General features: G+C 39.0%; 1 protein-coding gene and 1 long non-coding RNA gene across 3 annotated transcripts; both read right to left on the reverse strand.

Moving 5' to 3' along the window:
- Positions 1-437: 437 nt before the first annotated feature.
- Positions 438-9,737, reverse strand: LOC121382388. 2 transcript variants are annotated; one of them, XR_005959161.1, is made up of 4 exons: positions 9,365-9,737; positions 1,860-1,984; positions 1,221-1,377; positions 438-590 (listed from the first exon to the last, which is right to left on the reverse strand). It is a non-coding gene; the product is annotated as an uncharacterized LOC121382388 (long non-coding RNA). The 2 variants fall into 2 exon arrangements; XR_005959160.1 differs by lacking the exon at positions 9,365-9,737 and adding an exon at positions 2,485-2,684.
- A 1,791-nt stretch (positions 9,738-11,528) lies between these two features.
- LOC121382183 lies at positions 11,529-13,445 on the reverse strand. The gene is made up of 3 exons (XM_041511706.1): positions 12,771-13,445; positions 12,583-12,655; positions 11,529-12,484 (listed from the first exon to the last, which is right to left on the reverse strand). The coding sequence occupies exons 1-3, from the start codon at positions 12,801-12,803 to the stop codon at positions 11,874-11,876; spliced, it is 717 nt and encodes a 238-aa protein (XP_041367640.1). The 5' UTR covers positions 12,804-13,445; the 3' UTR covers positions 11,529-11,873.
- Positions 13,446-21,205: the final 7,760 nt, after the last annotated feature.

The following is a 21,205-nucleotide window of genomic DNA, read 5'->3' on the forward strand; positions in this document are numbered from 1 at the left end:
ATGATGGCCAGTCCTTGTTTTGTGCAGCAAGTATGTCTGAACTGGGTGATGTCAACCTAAATCTGGAAATAATCTCTTATTTTTGGAGGCACCCCCCATTTTGCCATTTCACGGCTGCTAGGAAGTCTCTCCACCCCGACCATGTATCCATACTCGGTATGTACAAATCACTCATGGAAAGTGAGATCTCATTCAACACAACTGTGCACCATAAATGTAGGTGCAATTCCTGTCAAAGATCCAATTTCTTACCTATTTTCAAACTCATAAATTATTTTATTACAAATCACTCATGGAAAGTGAGATCTCATTCAACACAGGGTGCACCATAAATTTTAATTCCTGTCAAAGCACTATCTCATAAATTATTTTATTCGTGGGGGTGTATTTTAAAAGCAACACGACGCTCATTGGTCAATTTACTTCTCTGCAACCTTAAGAACAAAAAATATTTTTCGGTTTATAAATTTTATTGCTCCAACATGAATACTAACATTTTGCACTTCACGAAAGTCACTTGGTTATATGTTGACGGCTGGTCAAGGGGAGATAACTCTTTGAGGAGTGTCACTGTGTGGGTCTGATTTGGCCTGTAAAAAAATGGGGAAAAAATTATTAGTGTGATACACTGGAATTGTTTTGTTTAAATAAAGATTTCTATTTTAGGCCAAGTCTGACTGATTGCTAAACCTGGTAATATCATACTGTATACAGGGGGGTATTTTCAGGCCACCTCACCTGTCCCTCAATTTTTACATTTGATTTTAAAGTTGAAAATTGTGGAATGTGGGAAACGTTTTCTAATTACTTCAGTGATTATCACAAAACTGTTGCTCTATTTGGAGTATCTTTGGCATATTGGGTAACCACTAGCAGCCATACGTCCACCATGACACAACAGCATGTTGTTCAGTGTGTTGTTACTACATACCAGGAAAAGTATTCACTGGGGGGTATTCTGCGGACCTGGCAAATGTTTTCCCAGAGGCAGGATTATTTGTCAGTCAGATAATTTTGAAAAGTGAGAACATGTTTTTGTCACACTGGGGCAGACTACAGAAAATTAAATTTATATACTGACATTGAGAAATTATTATGTGGAAACCCCCTGCCAAGAAAAAAAAACGTTTTGGGTAGACCCCCTAACAGAAAATTTTTATATGTAATTGGTCACAAATTCCATCACCAAAAAGAAAGTACACTGCTCCCAAATCACCTACCTGTACCAGGCTGTCCAGGGAAGACTTTGATGCAGTGGCTAAGCCGTCAACGAGTCGAGTTGCATCTTCATATCTGGTCACCGATTCACAGGGGACGACTGGCAATATGCGGTTACTTCGGCCTCACCCAGCTGTTCCCGATGCCTTGGAAGATTTCCTGAAACAAAACAATCAAGACTTAGATGGCTATAAACTTCTTCATTGTGGTAAAGTTCTCAATCTATTCAATGAATCTTATCGAGAACATAGAAATAACTTCCCAACATGTGATGGTGATCTGAAGTATGACGAACAGTCCTATCAACAATGGGGTATGTGTTGGCGCCTAGGTTTAAAATGTGAGCTATGTCATTTTAGATCGAAGAAGCACAAATTGTACGAAGAAGTCACTTTACACACTGCACGAGGTCAGAAAGCTGCTCAGCCTAATATTGGGATACATGTTGGCCTTACGAATACATCAGTTGGAATTACAGGATTTCGCGATTCCTTATCAGCAGCTGGTATCCCTGTTGGAAGCAAGCGTGGAATGCAGAATGCAGCCAATTATGTTGGATCCAAAACAGTGTACATAAACAGACAGGATATGAAAGAAAGACGGTCTAATTTGGTTCGACTAAACAAACTAAAAGGTTTTACCAGTGATCACAAGATAAGTGTTGAGGGAGACTGCCGTTACAACAACAGACTTTTCGGTGGGAACTCGAGCACACCCCTCCAGCCTGCAACTCAAGCGGTCTACACCATTGCTGAGAACGAAACACCTAAAAAGGAAATTATTGGGATATACACTGCAAACAAACTTTGCATAAAAGCCGAAATCCTCAGATCTAAGGGAGAGAAAATTACATGTCCAGATCACGGTGGAAAATGCACAGCCAATTTGAAGACAACAGATTCCATCGGCAATGAGGGCTTATATGCAGAAAAATGCGTGAATGGATTTCAAGTGGACGAAGACAAACTCAATATTGGTTATTTCACGACTGATGGCGATTCACATGCTACTGACGGTGCTACCCGGGCGCAGACAGGTTCCATTGAAAATTTACGTGACACTAGACATTTTTCTAAAAGTCAGCAAAAGGCGATTGAAAAAGTTTCATTTAGTTTAACCATGTTTCCGGGGAAAAATAAATCAGACCGACAGAAAGTACAGCGACGTTTTGCCATCGACATCAAGCAACGTTGTCACCTCGAACTTGACATCGCCCACCGTCAACTTGCAGGAGATATCACTAAAATAGTTAGAAAAATGACGTACACCATCGATTCCATCGTGGCCTGTGTGAGTGGCAACTGCTCAACACTGTGTCAAAGGCATTCATTTGTGTGTTCGGGCAGGCGGATCAAGGCATGGAAACCTGCCTATTTACCTGTAGATTCAGTTCCGAAAATTAAAGAAGGCGATAAAGAATTGTTAAGAAAATGCCTAGAACTTCGACTCGGCAAAACTGCACTTCTTAAAACAAAACTCAATACAAACACTCAAAAAGTAGAAAGTGTCAACCAAGCTTATACTAGAACAAATCCGAAACAAGTGACATTCTATCGCAACTTTGAAGCAAGAATACACAGTGCAGCCCACATGCTCAACAAAGGAATTCTAAAGTCTACTGTTACAAGATGTCAACTAGTGGGAGCCCCACTGACTGGAAGAATACACGCCCTCGCAGAACTGAAAGCTCGGGAACGTGAAGACCGGTATCATGCTACTAGGAAAAAAACTACTTGGTACAGATCCCGAAGAAATTATCTCCGCAAGGTTCGATACCAGCATTATGACAACAAACACAACAGTACTGCAAGAACAACCTACAAGAAGAATGTACTTGACTCCGAAGTTGTACCACCATGTCTAACAGATCATACGTACCTGTCCCCAAGAAGAAAAAAACAGTCTCTATAACCTGGATGGCCGATGCAGTGTTTCGGGACAATGTTTAGACAGTGTTGACGGTTGTTGTTAACATAATGTGGTTCGAGGCTCAAGTGTTCAATATTAACACAGAGGGAGTGGTGACATAAATGTGATACATCCATGCTACGAGGTATGTCAAAGTGATTGTGGTGGAGCATATACTGGAGTCGGTGTACTTTAAAAGTTTGGTGTTTTGGACGACCAGGTATTTTTGCATGAATAACTCCATATTTGTTATAATCCTTTCTTTTGTCCCATTTTTGGCAGCCTGTCCAAATTACACATCCCATATTTGGCATCTTTTCAGTCTTGGCCAATATACGATTTTTCATAGTCAATACCCAGTTTGAGTTGATCTCAACCTTAACATTTGTTGTTGTTGTTGTGGTCATATTACATCAGTGATTATGTAACAAATTATAAAAATTAAAGCAGCCAATTTCTGGGTCCATTAAAATTATGAAATATACAAATACATTGTTATTATTACCTTGGAAACCAGTGTGGTGTGAATTCCAGTGGTATGTGTCAAGAGGGTCTTCGGTAGCAGAGAAGTAAATCATAACACACTGTCCACTATATTAACATAAATTTAAAAAAATAGAAAAAGAGAATTTTCCCAGGTGAATCACACATGTAGTGATGATGGCCAGTCCTTGTTTTGTGCAGCAAGTATGTATGAACTGGGTGATGTCAACCTAAATCTGGAAATAATCTCTTATTTTTGGAGGCACCCCCCATTTTGCCATTTCACGGCTGCTAGGAAGTCTCTCCACCCCGACCATGTATTCATACTCGGTATGTACAAATCACTCATGGAAAGTGAGATCTCATTCAACACAACTGTGCACCATAAATGTAGGTGCAATTCCTGTCAAAGATCCAATTTCTTACCTATTTTCAAACTCGTAAATTATTTTATTCAAATAGGGGGTGTATTTTAAAAGCACTATCTTCGTGGGCAACACGACGCTCATTGGTCAATTTACTTCTCTGCAACCACTAGGGACCGTACCGGAAGACTAGTGGCGCCCCAACTCGCCGCTAGTCGGTCGATTAGTTTTTTGGTCTAAAAATAGGCTTGTCTTTTAGGTCCTTTTACGATGTGTTCCCGGAATTAAACGAAGAACTCTTCAATTATAGAAGGTAGGGAAATGATTAAATTGTTTGTGCTAGATTCCAAAAACCGGTTTCAGATTTGTTTTCACATCGTATTCCAGGCCAAAACCGAAAGTTGAAGAATATCACGCCATTTTCTGCAGGAAAATATTTTATTTTGTAAGTTTCCATGATTTAAGAACAACAAATTATCAAAGCACAACAACTTAATACATCACTAAAGCCATATATGACACTAGTTTACTGTTGTAAACTTTTATATAACTTACAGACCCCATAAAAACATTGCTAGGTGTACTGAGATTTTCTTGGAATCCAAGATGGCGGTAATTTTCGTTTGAAACACTTTCCCTGCTATTTATTCTACAGGTACTGTTAACACTGTAGAAAATTAATAATTTTATGTATATGTTGATGGGGAACCTTCAAGCGTTGTTTGAATATTTAGAAGTGTATGAAAATTATGATAATGGCCAAATCAATGCAACAGAGGTGTTTGACTTTTTTTATCACATTTTTCCACAAATACTCAATGACACTGAGAAACTTGTTATTAATGAACTGCAAGCCATAAATATATATAGATTTAATGATGCTTTTAATGGTTACTGATGTATTCTAACCCAAAATAAGGCACCAAGTTAAATAATTTGCACTGTGCCAATTTTTTTAGGTCTTGTGTAATTTTTTGCCAAACGGAGTTACTGCCCTTGATTACAAAAAGTTTAATTTTGGGGGGTCAAAGTAATATTTTTGAAATTTTTGTTTTTACATTATCATTATCTGGGATGTGTTCCATCACTACAGCTAAAAATATCTGTGATTGTTACAAAATTCTGAAAGTTTCTACGGTCCCTACTGTAACAGCAGTAATTCACCCACCGCCTGTAACAGCAGTAATTCACCCGCCGCCTGTAACAGCAGTAATTCACCCGCCGCCTGTAACAGCAGTAATTCATCCGCCGCCTTTGACACCAGTAAATTTGCAGCCGCCTGTGACACCAGTAAATTTGCAGCCGCCTGTGACACCAGTAAATTTGCAGCCGCCTGTGACACCAGTAAATTTGCAGCCGCCTGTGACACAAATAATTCAGCAGCTGCCTGTGACTCCATTAAATTTAATTCAGCCATCGCCGCCTGTGACGCCAATACGTTCATCACACCGCCACAGAATTGTGACACCAAGGAAACTGAGACTGAGGAAACGTTTGGAATTTGTTTCCTTGGCACAGCGTACAATGAAAGATACATATTTCAAAAGGGTAAAGTATTTAAAATTGCAAATTAACACACTAAAACAGGAAATAATTAGAAAAAATATCTCAATTGCAAAGAAGGATACCAAAATAAAACAAATGAAGTCAACCCACTGCAAAAGTGAGGAATATTCCGAAATGGAAAACAAATATAAATTACTGGTAAGAAAACACAGACGCCTTAAAACCATGAATAAACTTCGACGAACTGATCCCAACTCTACACTTGCAACATCAGACAAGGATCTGGAGTACAGCAGATTGAAGGGTAAACTGAAATTAAAAGATGATATTATTAGGGACTTGGAGAGTAAAATTGTTTGTTTGGAAGACACTGTACAGGACCTGAAAGAATCCCGTGATGAATCATCTTCATTACAGAAGGTAGCTAAGCAATATTCAACTGATATGAGGATGTTAGTCTATGATGCGATTATATTAAATGTACCTACAAAAAATGTACCAATACTTATTGAAAAATATGCAAAAAGATCCGGACTAAATATTGAAAATGTACCACACAGGAAAAAAACAAAACATAACTCTTGGCTTTGATGCCACCACCCAAAACGGCCTTCATGTGAACAGCATCCACATCACCAGCCAAGATGATTGCCAAGTCCTTGCTGTAGATCATTTAGCTGGTGGTACAGCCAAAGATTATGCACGTCACATCACTGACACGATTGAATCCGTGGCTAGTGTGTACAGCACATTTTATGATACCGACTTTGACACATGCCGTTCGAAAATAATCAGCAACATCAGCAACACAATGACTGATCGGGCTGCAGTGAACCATGCTACAATTGAACTTCTTGAAGAGACCTGGGGGACAAGATTAAACGAGTTAAACTGCCACCTTCACCCCTTGGATACTATCGCCAGTTCCACAAGAACGACTCTCCAGGCAAACGAACCACAGATGATAACGAAAAAACATTTTGGAACCGAGTGTATGGCAAGTCAGCTCGTACTTGCTATCAACAAATTCCGATACAAGGATGGTCGAGGTGATCCAAAAGGGTTCACTACTTTCTTGGACAATGCTGGCCTTCCCAGGGGCCTTATTCCACGTTATAGGGGGAATCGTCTCCATATCATGTTCTTGATTTGCGGTAGATTGTTCCAGCATAAGGACTTCTTCTTGAAGTTTTTTGATGAGGGAACTGTGTCCTGTGGTTCTCTGCAAGGAGCAATATTCCATGACTTTCAGTCACCTGTAGCAAGAGTGGAGATCCATGTTTTAGGACTTATAGGTAAGTTACTCTCCGGCCCATGGATGTCAATGTTCTACAAGTCGGGCTCCACTCAAGTCAGTTACATCGATGGGATCAGCATCGTTAGAAAAGTGTTGAGTGTTGTAAAAACATTCAGTGAGAAGCCACAGGACACCGTTTCCACAAAGATTGACTTCTTTGGAAATGAACTATCTGCCGATGACGAAAAACTCTTCGCCCTGCAACAAACGTCCATAGATGAGCCCATGTTTGCCTCCATGATGACAGCATGCCTTTTGAAAGTGGTGGAAGTTCTGGAGAGGCAGTACCAACGATACTTTGACATCGATGTTACTGATGAACTCAGGAAGGAGACAGTCAGCACGCTGCCATAATATTGATGCAGAAGAAGTCATGGGAATGTTTGGTGCTGCTAAGGAACACGCACCAAATGCTACCATGTACTACCTCTCTCCAGAATCCGGGCACAAAAAAACAAAGTCGTCAACTACCTTGACAACCTAGAAATGGAAAAAAAAAAAATAATTTGTAAAACTGGCAATTTCATTGGGGAGGAAACAACGGCAAAACAATCGTGAACGGTGTAACCAGATTAAGGGGAGATTTCGAGTATGTTAGCAGTAAAATTACAAAAAAAGAAAACTTACTAAAGAAACAAACTTGAAAAAAAACTGAAAAACAATGATTTGGACATTTATTTAGAATTTCCCGAGTTAGACGAGAGTCTTCAGCAGTAGGTTAGGGACGTCTTAGATGGTAGGGTAATTGGACACACAATACGTCATGAATGAATGAATGCATTTACATCGTATTGGGTGTGACGACAGCTCGCAAGCCAAGACTGTGTATAATGGGAAGATTGAAAAACTCCTAAAGAAAGCAGGTGGAACATACATTGTGGGGTACTGGACTGACGAAAAAACTTACCAGAATGATGCAGTCGATTATGACATTTCGAAGTACGCCCTTGCTGTGGATCTGCTGTGTGAGGATTTGACGGTATCATAAAACTAAAGATGCAGCTTATGTAAATATTGTCCGAAGCCAACCATAACAGAATGACATGTGCTGCCAGCGTTCAATTGACGCGGACCCCCAACCCGATTGATCGCAGGTGGGATGGGAAGCCGTAACACACCTACTGGGCTCCTGATATACATAGTTTTTAATCATTAAAATTAGAAAAATTATCAAAACCCCTTTAATCTGGTTACAAAACCGCCCGCCTGTATGTCCCTTGGATGGAAGAGCGACCATACGCACTCGACCAAGACTATGCATTCCATCCCGGGAAGAGAATTGTGAAATGCCTAAGCAAAGCTTAATCATTAAAATTAGCAATCATTCAAAACCACCCGCCTGTACATCCCTTGGATGGGAGAGTGACCTTAAGCACACGACCAGATATGCACTCCAACCCGGGGATCAACGGTGGGATGGTAGCGAATAATGTTACGACAACTGTTAGATTAGGACACTGCTTTAACTCGTTGCACCTGTGACTCCCTTGGTGGAAGGGCGACCTTACGCATTCGACCAGATTATGCATTTCAACCCGGGGAGAGAACGGTGAAATGATTAAACGGGTCTTATATCAAGGACAAGGAGCATCACCTGTACATTATGTTCTGCACGCATTATGCTTGCACTTGCACAATGTATTGCCAATAAACCAGTTTATTATAGCCACACAAGGTGATTCACTTAGGTTCCCAGATGAAGAAACAGACAAGAAACCAGATTTCCAGTACCAGCTTCACAAATAACCAGATAGAAAACAAGACAGGTAAGACATCATTGTGTTCAATGAACTATGGTAACTGAAAGTTTCATTGGAATCTTTCCAATTTAAAAAATGTTATGACATTATATGTGTTCAAAGTGAACCGTGATAAAGTTTGTTTTATTTTCGTAAAAATTTATTAAAATTAACTAAGTATGAACTTAAACCATGAATGAAACTGCACCAAAAGGCTGTGTTGAATGAACTACCTTCCCTGAAAGTTTCATTGGAATCTATCCAATTTCTAAAAAGTTATGACATTTTATGTGTTCAAAGTGAACCGTTATAAAGTTTGTTTTATTTTTGTAAAAAATTAATTAAAATTATTAATTAAGAAAGAACTGCACCAAAAGGATCTGTGTTGAATGAACTACCTTCCCTGAAAATCTCATGGGAATCTATCTAAAACTAAAAAGGTTATGACATTTTATGTGTTCAAAGTGAACCGTTATAAAGTTTGTTTTATTTTTGTAAAAAATTAATTAAAATTATTAATAAATAAAGAACTTGAACCATGAATTAATAAAACTGCACCAAAAGGATCTGTGTTGAATGAACTACCTTCCCTGAAAATCTCATGGGAATCTATCTAAAACTAAAAATGTTATGACACTTTCTGTGTTCAAAGTTACAATAATTAGTCAAAAAGGTCACAACTTTTCTTTTCTTTAGTAGTAAAACAAAGCCGGGAAATGTCATAACTTTTTTAATATTGAACCTAGAACAAAAATTTAAACTGCATTTTAAAGCTTTTCACAGGCTCTTTAAAATGATTGATGGTTTATCGATCTCTGTGAAGGTTAAAAAGGTTAATTGTCACGTACCTAAACAAGGTGGCACAGCTCGTGTCGCACGCCATATGGTATTTCCAGTGGACCTCACCTCTTACTCAGATGTGCTGCGCTAGGTTGTCACCAGTTAACATCTTCAACCAGGGGATTCATTGACCTGTTTTGAATATTGCACGACCCACAGATGCAGTTAGTCTAAAATGTTTTGCAAGACATGCACATACTATGTTACCTTTGTACTTGTTCACTGTTTATAACCTTGAACACTAGGTTTAACTGTAACAGGTTTTTTAGGACTATTTTAAATTCAGTTATTATAATTTTATTTCCTTTTGCCTACACTTAGAAGGCATAGGCAACTATTGCCACAAGTCAATGAATATCAATGAATGAATGAATGTTTAACGACACCCCAGCACGAAAAATACATCGGCTATTGGGTGTCAAACTATGGTAATGGAAACAAACAAGGTGATGATCAACATCAACAGAAAAATTCTAGATATAAATAAAAACAGTGTAAAGAACTGTGCAAAAATACAAATACAAATATCACAGATAAGATACTGACTTTTACTCTAAAACTTCAATTTGTGCTGTATTGGCCATTCTCAAAAAGAATGTTACACCCCTGCACCACGGTGAGGTTACAGCACGCGCGGGGGCTTTGTTATCAACAACATCTTTTTAAGCACAGTTATTTTGGTATTTGTCAAATTTTTATTTTTAAGATAAATACAATGTTTGTGAACATTAAATTGGAATATGGAGTCTTTTTTAACATTTGATTTACTGTGCCCCGTTCAGTGGTTAACTCTGCCCCTGTACCTGCCCACAGTGAATCAAAATTTTTATTTATTTTTATTTATATTAGCAAAAAATGGTGGCAATTGGCAGGTTATAAGTAAACATGTTTTATAGAGGTGAAGTTCTTCTATCATTTCCACCATCAACATTAAGCATGCCGACTTTAACATAGAAATAATATTAAACAGAAGATTTCCGATCCACTGTGCCCCGGTCTCCCCATCACGAATAAACACGGCGGCCGTACAGTTAGCCGCTCGTTTTGTTACCAGAGTTGACCTCAATGAACATTACACAGCCAGACTCTCTTAATCAATATCAAATAAGTGTACAAACATGTTTGGATTTTTTATAGAGTGGGGATGCCAATTTTATAATAAAGACGAAAAGGATAATAAGTAATCGTAGAAAGAAAAATAAACATGATTTATGATAACAATAAAACACCAGAAGATAAACATAGACTGGTGTTTGTTCCGCTTTTTGACGGGAATGGCGATTACTGCTTGCGCAAAGCATTTAGAAATACATATAGACCCTACACACTACAGTTCAGTTGTATATAGTATACATTTTTGTTTTAATAAAGTTTACGCGCCAAGATAGTGAACGGTTGTATTAACAATGTGCGCGTATATTACGACTGGAATTTTCGATTAAATTTACAATGTTTAACTGCGCGCCTGAACAGTGGAAATGGCTTTATCGTTTTGACAATATGAGGACTGCCACTGTAATTGATATAGTTTGTTTAGGCAAACGAACTTGTACATTGAATGGGCGGGTCGTAGCTTAGTGCTAAAGAGCTTACCTGATGAGCAGTTTGTCTAGGATCGGCCCCCGTTGGGTGGCCTATTGGGCTGTTTCCCGTTCCAACCAGTGCACCATGAGTGATATATCAAAGACCGTGGTATGTGCTATGTATGTGGGATGGTGCATATAACAATATAGTAATGGTGACAAGGTACCAGGGTTGTCAGAATTCCCAAATGGTCGGCATCCAATAGTCGATGATACATAAATTAGTGTGCTCTAGTGGTGTCGTTAAACAAAACAAAATACTTGGTTGTGTGTGTTGGAATGTGATTAAACATTATCTAATTCAATGGCCCTCAAAATGGTATGAGGAGTAATACACTATGTAAAACAGTTGTATACTTGCCAAGAAGCGTCATTTTATTGTGGCAGTCCTCTTATATACAGAATGAAAGGTTTTATTTAACGGCGCACTAAACACATTTTATTTACGGCTATATGGCGTCAGACATATGGTTACGGACCACACAGATAATGATGGGCTACTCTTTTCAAATAGCAGCAAGGGATATTTTATATGCACCATCCCACAGACAGGATAGTACATACTACGGGGGGACCAGACAACTCGGACCCATGGACAACTCGGCCCAGACAACTCGGCCCCGAGTTATTGATACGGGTTCATTGATACTTGAGGAAAGCGGCTATATGTCGAAATCAGATTTTCAAGTAGCAGAATTGAACAGTTTATCCTAGTATTTCTCAATCAATACAGTATTTATATGCCAAAGCAGTAAAATTACGACATGTGCAGACCAATTTCTGTTACATCAAAATGACTGCCGCAACGTGCTACATGCAAGAGTACATAAAAAAAACCAGGAAGCAGAACGAGAAAGTACATTTTTTATTCGACCACCTACATATATTTTATAATACAGAATCACCAAAAGAACATAGAAAGATGTGATAAAAGTCAGTGGGCAACAGGGGCGTAGAGTTTCCCACAGGCTGATAAAAATCTAGACGTCGACACGCCACCAGCTGTGTACCGTCCCCACAGTTGAAAGATTTTGCCCTGCACATCTACAAAGGCCTTCCTCTGTCGCCGTCGCATCTTCCTCTCCGACACGAACCGGCATATCAGCGGAATCAGCCTGGCCTTGTTGTGCAGCATTGGGATCAGCTTGTAAAAGGGAGGGGCTGTTCCGAGGGCACGATGCTTCAGTCTGTGATGCCAGCCCTCCACATCGTTGTTCGTCCTCACACTCTGGTTAAAAACTGACCAGGCGTCCACCGACCACACGCTGCTCCTCATCCATGTGCGGTCAACGTAATCCAAGAGGGTCACCAGTCCTGGAACTTGGGTTGCTCTTCTCAGACCGTCGAAGGCTGCTTCCACGTGTTCTGCAGGAAGGAACGGGAGGGCGAAGATCTTCTTTATGAATTTGCACGTGCCGTCGTCATTTAGGTATTGTTGTGCAAGTCCGAGCTCCTGCACCTTCCTCCAGACAGCCTGGTTCCAATGGAAGCAGCACCCCTTGATTGGCAAGCCAGGATATACTTCCCGGATCCCCTTCCACATCCCTGTCAAACACAAATATAATAATAAGTTTAAAGATCCACATATTCGCATAGTCACGTGTCTATATCTATAGGATACTTTAATAAAATAAAATAAATACCTGTCTCAAAGTCTGCTACGAATTCAAGTACTGCTGCTCGTTGTGGCAGGAGATCGTCGATGGCGCGGAAGACCTGGAAACACAACACACATTATTACAGAGAATCACCACTAAGTGTATATATGATTATTAAATGCAAGCCATAAGTTTGTTTTTTTTTCCATCAAAATACATGAAATACAACTTACGGCTCTGTAGTCTTTACTCTTTCGCCGCGACATGAAGACAAAGGCAAGTGGCACCTGCTTCGTGGCGTCGTCATGCCTCAGGAAAGCATGTATCGAAAAAAGCTGTACAAAGGGATCCTTCACCACCTTGAAGGTACCGTCCAGGTACCATCTCCTTGCGTTGACCAGTAGAGTCAGCTGTCTCACCGTCGCGAACACTATGTGTCTATGTGTGTTTACCCGGACGTCGGCCCGTAAGAAGTCTGCTGGTATGAAGTTCTCAGCGATCTGTAATTACATGTAGAGACATTATTATCTGCATCCAACTATAATAATAGATCAAATATACAAATGACAATATGATTTATTTATTTTCAGCACTATTCGGCAAATATCACCTTTTAAATGATTTTCTTATTTTTATTTGTATTCCTTTCTCCAGTTGCGGTCCACATAGTCTATAGTGGTGTTACCTTTTAAAACATTATAATACAACTTTCAATAAATTGAATTATGACTGTATTTTGTTTGTGTTTTCCTTTATGGTTTACTAGAAAATCTAGACATTACTTTAAGCAAAGTGGAAAATAGTGCGTGCGTATTAATTTCGCGACATAATATATACTCACCAGTATTACAGGTGCGGTGTTGCCATCGTGAACAAACGTCGCAGCGTAATGCATGTTGTCTGGGTCGAACTTCATTGGAACAAAAGGAACACGGATATGTCGGCATTTTGTTGGAAAGTGATATTAAAAAAGTGATAAGTCCAATAATTCGGACGGTTATATACATTATTTGAAAATGGCATCATGCTCACCAATTGGAATTAATTCTTAAAAGCAGGAAGTCAGGAGGCTATATCCGCGAGTGTTGTTACAACGATAAATAACTTTGCATGTTTTTTCTGGGATCATCTCCAATGTTTAGGTCACTGATTGTAGAACAAAAACAAATTATTCGAACAGCGGAAATTATCTTCAAAGATAAATGGATCAGCAATTTATCCCTCCGACATGACACTTCGTTTCGGGACGTTTATGTTAAGGTGAGACTAATTCAAAACTAACAAAAAACACTCTTTTATTTCTGTGAGAATACTTTAATTTAAAAAACAACACTTGTTCAACAATATTTTTCAACAATAGACAATATTGTGCATGTGCCGAGTCGTCTCTGGACTCCGGGCCGAGTTGTCTTGCGGTGGGCCGAGTTGTCTCAGAACTCTGGGCCGAGCTGTCTCGACGTGGGCCGAGTTGTCTGGGCCGAGTTGTCCATGGGTCCGAGTTGTCTGGCATTCTACTACGGCACTTAAATCTGTGTTTTGATATTAACCACTAATACACACACTATAGGAATAAACCCGACTGCACCCCTTTTAGGCCAGGTCATAGGGCTTTACGTGCACATTCAGAACAATCTGTTGTAGCGTACCCCTTTTAATAATGTTCTGGTTAAATACGTAGGTGCTGACAGGTTTCTACCTGTAGTGTGTGTATTAGTGGTGAATATATCAAAAGCGAAGTATTTGTTATTGGCAAACTCGAACAGCATTAATGTAAAGGTATTTTATAGCGTCAAACTTAGAATTGGTGTTTTATTAGAGCAGGAATTTTTCTCAATACGACACATTTTGGTGGAGTGTAAGCATTCCAAAGAAACTCGAAAAGATATATATTGGACAATGAAATTTGATGGAATCCTTTCGATTCTATCCAGAACTTATATTACAGTTTTCTACGTGATAAATTGTAATTTTACCTATCTCTGATATTTGTATTTTTTGCACAGTTCTTTACACTGTATTTTTATTTAAATATAATTTTTATCTTGATGATGTTCATCACATACTATTTGTATTTATCATAGTTTGACACCCAGTAGCCAATGTATTTTTCGTGCTGGGGTGTCGTTAAACATTCATTCATTACCATAGTTTGACACCCAGTAGCCGATGTATTTTTCTATGCTATTCTATTCGACAAAAGTCTGGACTGATGGGGGTGAAAAAATGACAGAATCGAGGAAATAAAGATTTTATGCCAAATTATCAAATAATGTACGGTGCGGTTTTGACATGTCACTCTCACAACGTCATTACCAAACAGTCATTACCACAATGCACTTATTAATATGGCAGCACAGTCGAAAAATTAATATCAAAACACAGATTCAAATGTCATTGTAATTATTCATGAACAATATTTATAATATGACAATTTTAGAGAGCATATTCAGAATGTCTGTACCGAAATGTTCTTACCGCAACATCACTATTTAGCAGCTCAGTATCATTTATCAGTAAATGAAATAGTCATTTTTTAAATTTTATATCTACTTTATCTGGGGTTTTTTAAAACTGTGATTAAAATAGTAATACGAAACACATAGTTATTAGGTTATGGTACTTAACTTAACAGGCTGAGTATCAAAAATTAAAATAATATGTATTTAAAAACACCTCAGCTGCTATTATGATTAAACAATAACTTTTAAAAACGTTGGTGCCACATAATCTAGTCTTTTCAGTTAGAAGCAAGAGTTTGAAATATGCACAGAACACAATATTTCACAGAACATCACGAACCGGAATCACGTGGACTGGATGCAGACAAATAACTAGAAATCGTAATGATGAAAATGTATGGATCCTCCAAAGAAACAAAAAACTGAAAGTAACTCGGGACTGACAATTATTAGTAGCGTCAATCAAAATCAGGTACAATCTGAACAGAAGTCACCATCCTGTTCATAAGGCCGATAGTCATTCAGTCCAGATCCAATAAGTGGGAAATATGTTGCTACATGTTATGTGGCAACTGAAAAAATCTTCCTGAATTCTTCCAAGGACATTCTTATGTTCGTACCAACAGCAATCTGCTATTATGGAAGGCCAAAACAACTTATTTTTACCCATAGGATGCATGACCCTCACATAACATTAATTGTCATCGACGTCCTCCACAATGCCAGGATTCGGGTGACCATCATATACCACTATGACCCAGTGGTTCATAATTTCTTCATTTACATCGGCAATTGCTGTCAGTTCAGTAAGTTTAGTTTCATCAGTTGACTCCAGTAGCTTCCATCATCTCGTCGTCTGTAGGATGCATGAGATCATAGCATTTCCTCATGGCTGCACTTCTCTTCAGATTCTCAAACTGGAAGATTCTGCACTTGAGGGTGTTGAGTTGAGAAGTGGTCATGTTGGCGCCCAGTGGCATGTTACTGTTGAACATGTAGAGATCTGCTTTGCAGTAAGTGGGAGTAGTGCACTTACGTTCGCAGCTGGCTTTGCTTCCACTGAGGAGGTCTTTGTACTTGTCGATGTTGGTTGAGTCTATTTTGATCTCTTCGCCGAGAACTACTTTCTTTCCTCCAAGCATCTGTCAAGGAAAGTTGTCTCTGGTGATCTTGCCGCTGAAGTCACATACTTCAAAGCACGAAGTAGTGATCATCGTTTTTCTCGAATCCGACTGTCCTTGGAAATATAATCCTACCTTCTTGATTCCTTTTCCCTTGAGCAGGCTCACTATAAGACTGAAAAGGAACCTCGGATGTATGTTCTAAACATCATACAAATATAATAGGGTTTTTTTCTTTCGTCAATTTAACTATTTATTTATTTATTTCATGTAATTGTTATTTTTTTTCATAAATTCCTCTTTTAATGATTTTGTTTGGAGAGGTGTAACCATCCTTCTGTCTCTGAAAACAAGAAAGAATAAGGTTGAAATTACCATTAAATATGTATATGACATGTACATTTTATTAAATTAAAAATAAAAATGAACAAGATGTGTATCTTGTGTAATTTTTTAATTTGAAGAAAGAAAGAGCAAGAATTATATACTAAAACGCAAAAGAAACGCAGGTTCTCATTAAATTGGATATAAAATATTAAAAAAACAAAACGAAATGAAGATTTCAACATTTATTTTGGAGCTACACCAATTCGGCACACATTGGTGTTTCGGAAATTTTTGATTGAATTCCTTTTTGGCTATTGTTTCATGTCATAAAGTAGGGTGGGGGTCCATGTTAAAAATGTGAAAGAGACGACCTGTAGCATTGTCAAAGTCAGTATCGCGTGTGACCACCCTGGGCATTCAAACAGGCAGTGCAACGTCTCCTCATTGAGTTGACAAGCCGTTGAAAGAATGCCTGAGGGAGTGAGTTCCATTCATGGACCAATGCTGTCTCCAGCGCCTGCATATTCTGAGGTTGTCCGCGAGCCTGAAGGCGACGTCCGATTTCATCCCAGACGTGTTCGATAGGCGCCATGTCCGGTGATAAGGCTGGCCACGGCAACGTTGGGATGTTGTGCTGAGCCAGCAACGCCTGTGTTGCCCTGGCAGTGTGCGGCCTGGCATTGTCTTGCTGCAGCAAGCGCACACGTGGGTGAGCGGCAAAGAAGGGAACGACGTGATTGTTGATGACGTCATTTTGGTACACGGCGGCATTAACGCGTTGTCTGAACACATGAAGTTGTGTTCTGTGGTTGAATGAGAACCCACCCCACACCATCACACTACCCCCGCCCCATCGGTCGGCCTGCAGAACGCAGCAGTCGGAGTAACGTTCATGTCGACGTCGCCATACTCGGATTCGGCCATCAGCGTTGGAAAGATTGTAACGGCTCTCATCAGTAAACAGAACTTGTTGCCACTGGCCACGTCGCCATCTTTGATGTTGTTGCGCCCACTGTTGATGTTGTTGGCGGTGCCGAGGGGTCAATATTGGTCCCACATAAGGATGGCGGTTACGGAGTCCTGCTGCCCTCAGACGGCGTCGGACGGTATCGGCGGACACTGGACCACGTGGACCACGCACCTGGTGAGCGGTGTTAGCTGCTGGCAGCATCCGATTCCTAAGGTGGGTCACCCGGATGTACCGGTCTAGGGCTGCGGTTGTCACCCTCGGGCGGCCGGTGCGTGGTCGATCGTTCACAGATCCAGTGATTTGGTGACGTTGAGAAAGGCGTGCGATTGTCGAAACATGACATCCCAATTGTCTGGCTACAGCAGTACGGGTCTGTCCGGCTTGCAACATCCCGATGGCCATCCCTCGCTGGAGTTGCGTCAGTCGCGGCATTTTTAAAATGTGATTCTGTTGTCTGTCACTACTCAAATTGAATTTATGCGATTTAAATCCAGGTGTGTAGGCTTTATAAGCATTTCAATGAGTGTGTTTGCACTGGATTCATGATACGGATGATCCAGCACGTGCAAACAACGTGTTTTGAGAATTCGTGACGTCACACAGGTAATGAAATTGACACGCAGGTGGGACTGCGGTGTGGGTGTGTGCCATGTCCTTTAACACAGTTGAGGTTCAATTCCACCAAAGATACTGCTTTACAAAGTGCAATTCTTTCGCATTTTCAGGACCTGCGTTTCTTTTGCGTTTTAGTATAGTTATTTTAAATAAAATACTCACAAATAATCCCCCAGCAGTAAAGTTTTAAGCATAGGGTTGTCATTTTCTTCTTCCTGTTTAAAATTACTTCATATCTGAAGCATTCTACTATTAAAGATTTATATTCTTTTCTAATGGTGTTGATAGAAATACCGAATGAAAAAGTACACTAAACAATGCACTTCATATTTAAAATGATTTTTGGCAACAAACATACAAACAAACAATTATAACAAGACTGTTATCACACACTGTTATACCTTAATTACACAACAGATTTATTTGTTGTTTGTGCGTCATCACTGAAAATAAATATTACAAACTGATCATCATATATGTATATAATAATATAGGTTTTTTTTAGAAAAAGTAAACTATACAATTTAATCTAAGTAATATAGTGTATGTTTTGCAATATGATCTATAATAAAACTGGGCATTTACATTAGTCAAGCATGTTTATAATGTACAACATAAAACAGTAGGCCGACTTACGGATAATCTTCAAACAATTTGAAGAACTCGTCGAGACTGACTGTAAATAAAAGAAAAATAAACAGATGAACAGTAAGAGTCATTGAAATATTCTTGGTATTTGTAAATTACATTAGTAAAACATAATATCAAACAGTAATATATTGGGCTTTTTAATAACAACTCTCTAATTTTCCAAATGTTCATTGCCTCTGTCTTAAAACTTTAAAAGAAATTTCTTTAAATATCCGTTATACTAGTAAAACGTTATTCAAAGATGATGAAAAGAATTATTTCAGAATAAAATATTACAAAGTTAATATTAAGTAGTATATACATACGTAGTTTCGTCGAACCAGTGTTCCATGATGCGTGTCTGTCGAGAGACATGCCTCATGCTCTTTTATATCTTAAGTTTCACGAAGCGCGCCAAAATTAAGGGAAAAAAACCTTTTACTTATAATTTACATATACCGTTCTGATTTTCTCGGGGACTTGTGTTGCACTTATTGCTATGGCAACACAGTCGAAAAATTAATATCAAACGAAAGATTCAAATGCCATTGTAATTATTGATAAATTCAAACATAATTATTCATGAACAATATTTATAATATGACAATTTTAGAGAGGATATTCAGAATGTCTGTACCGAAATGTTCTTACCGCAACATCAATATTTAGCAGCTCTGTATCCTTTATCAGTAAATGAAATAGTAATTTTTTTAAATTTTATATCTACTTTAGTAGTATATTTGGTACGTAGAGGGGACAACAATGGAAATACAATGGAATGACCTCCGGAACAATGGATATGCACCTCCGGAACAATGGGTCCCCAATCCGGAACAATGGATGTGCACCTATTGTCTTTCCGGTTCAGTGAAGCGTGTAATTGGTTTTTCCGGTTCAGTGGAGCGGATAATGGAGTTTTCCGGTTCAGTTGAGCGTATAATGGCTTTTTGAACAAAAGAAGTGCACCTATTGTGCTGAGAGGATGACTGGCATTTTTTTAAATTTTGGGCGGGAACGTCCGCGTTTTGTTGGGTTCGATGGGCTCACTGTAAAAGTGCGTATTTGAAATAAAGTGGCTTTTTAATTAGGGAGCTTCTACATCAGGAGCCGTCTAATTTTGGAAATAGGGTCAAGGCAGTGCAAGTGTGGTACAATATTCTATTGTTATATAAATAATGTTTTTGTTGGGTGCGATAGGGTCACTGCAAAAGTGAGTATTTGAAATAAAGTGGCTTTTGAAAGGTTGTATTTATAAATGTGTTATTGGTTTAAAAGGATTTATTTTTAGTTACAATGAAATATTCTTTTGTATAGGAAATCAACGTTATTCAAGATATGTATGCGATAGACCTAACAATTGTGTATGGTACATAGATTAATGAGCATAAACATTATGTTTAATAGACGTCAGTGCTTTTTATGTAACGGTTCATTCTAAACCATGACCAAACAAGAATGTTTGATAAAGATAACGACCCCTACAACAATTACGATAGTAGGTGGAAGTGGCAGCGGGAAAACGTTTTTTACAAAGCGTCTTTTGGAGAATGCTAAGTTTGTGTTTGATGTAACACCTAAACGCATTGTTTATTGTTACGTGGTATGGCAGGATGTGTACACAGACATGCAACACTCCGTTCCTAACATACTGTTTTTTTACGAGGGACTACCGACACAGGAAGAGCTGTACACGTGGGCAGACGAGGCTCAGAACCATATTGTGTTGGTCTTGGACGATCTGATGATGGAAGTGTGTAACAGTGAGCTCATGTTGAAAGTTTATTCTACTCTTTCACATCATTTGGGTATTACATGCATTAGTTTACAACAAAGTCTTTACCCTAAAGGAAAGTGTTCTCGCACCATGAGTTTAAATACCCATTTGTTTGTGTTAATGGCTAATGCGCGATCGGCGCATGAATATAAGATTTTTGCTTCACAGATATTTCCTGGTAAGTCTAAGTACTTTACCGAGTCCTATCAAGATGCCGTGCAATCAAGAAAATATGGATATCTGTTAGTAGATGTGGCACCATACAGTAATCCCGAATATGGACGACTACGTACGGGTATTTTACCTGGAGAACTGTGTACTGTCTATCTTCCTAAAGACTAATATAAACCAGTGTTATGTACGACAATGCTCATGTGTACGATTGCATACGACATGAGCAAGCAGTACTCTTGGATTATTGTAGCATACCCACGTGGTAAACCAGAGAGTATTATCGGAGGGTTCGCAGTGGTATAAAAGCAAGTCTGAAGCTGTTGATTCACTGAATCGTTTTGTCGCACGTGGTGTGGACATTCCAGATTGTTGGGGTGGTCCGTACTATTTTATATTAAGGAGATCTGCTTACGTTGTAAATTATGACAGACTTAATTAACGGCAATTTGAGAAATTGTGTTGGATCTCGTGCATCTGAAGAAAGATCGCACGGATCCAATTATTTATAACCAATATTTTATGGAAATAAAAGAGAAATACTGTGACTACATCCCTATTTACACGGATGGGTCACGGGATGGGAATTCTGTGGCTTGTG

This window comes from Gigantopelta aegis, chromosome 9 (genome assembly GCF_016097555.1).
Source record: "Gigantopelta aegis isolate Gae_Host chromosome 9, Gae_host_genome, whole genome shotgun sequence".
In the NCBI taxonomy this organism is placed as follows: domain Eukaryota; kingdom Metazoa; phylum Mollusca; class Gastropoda; order Neomphalida; family Peltospiridae; genus Gigantopelta; species Gigantopelta aegis.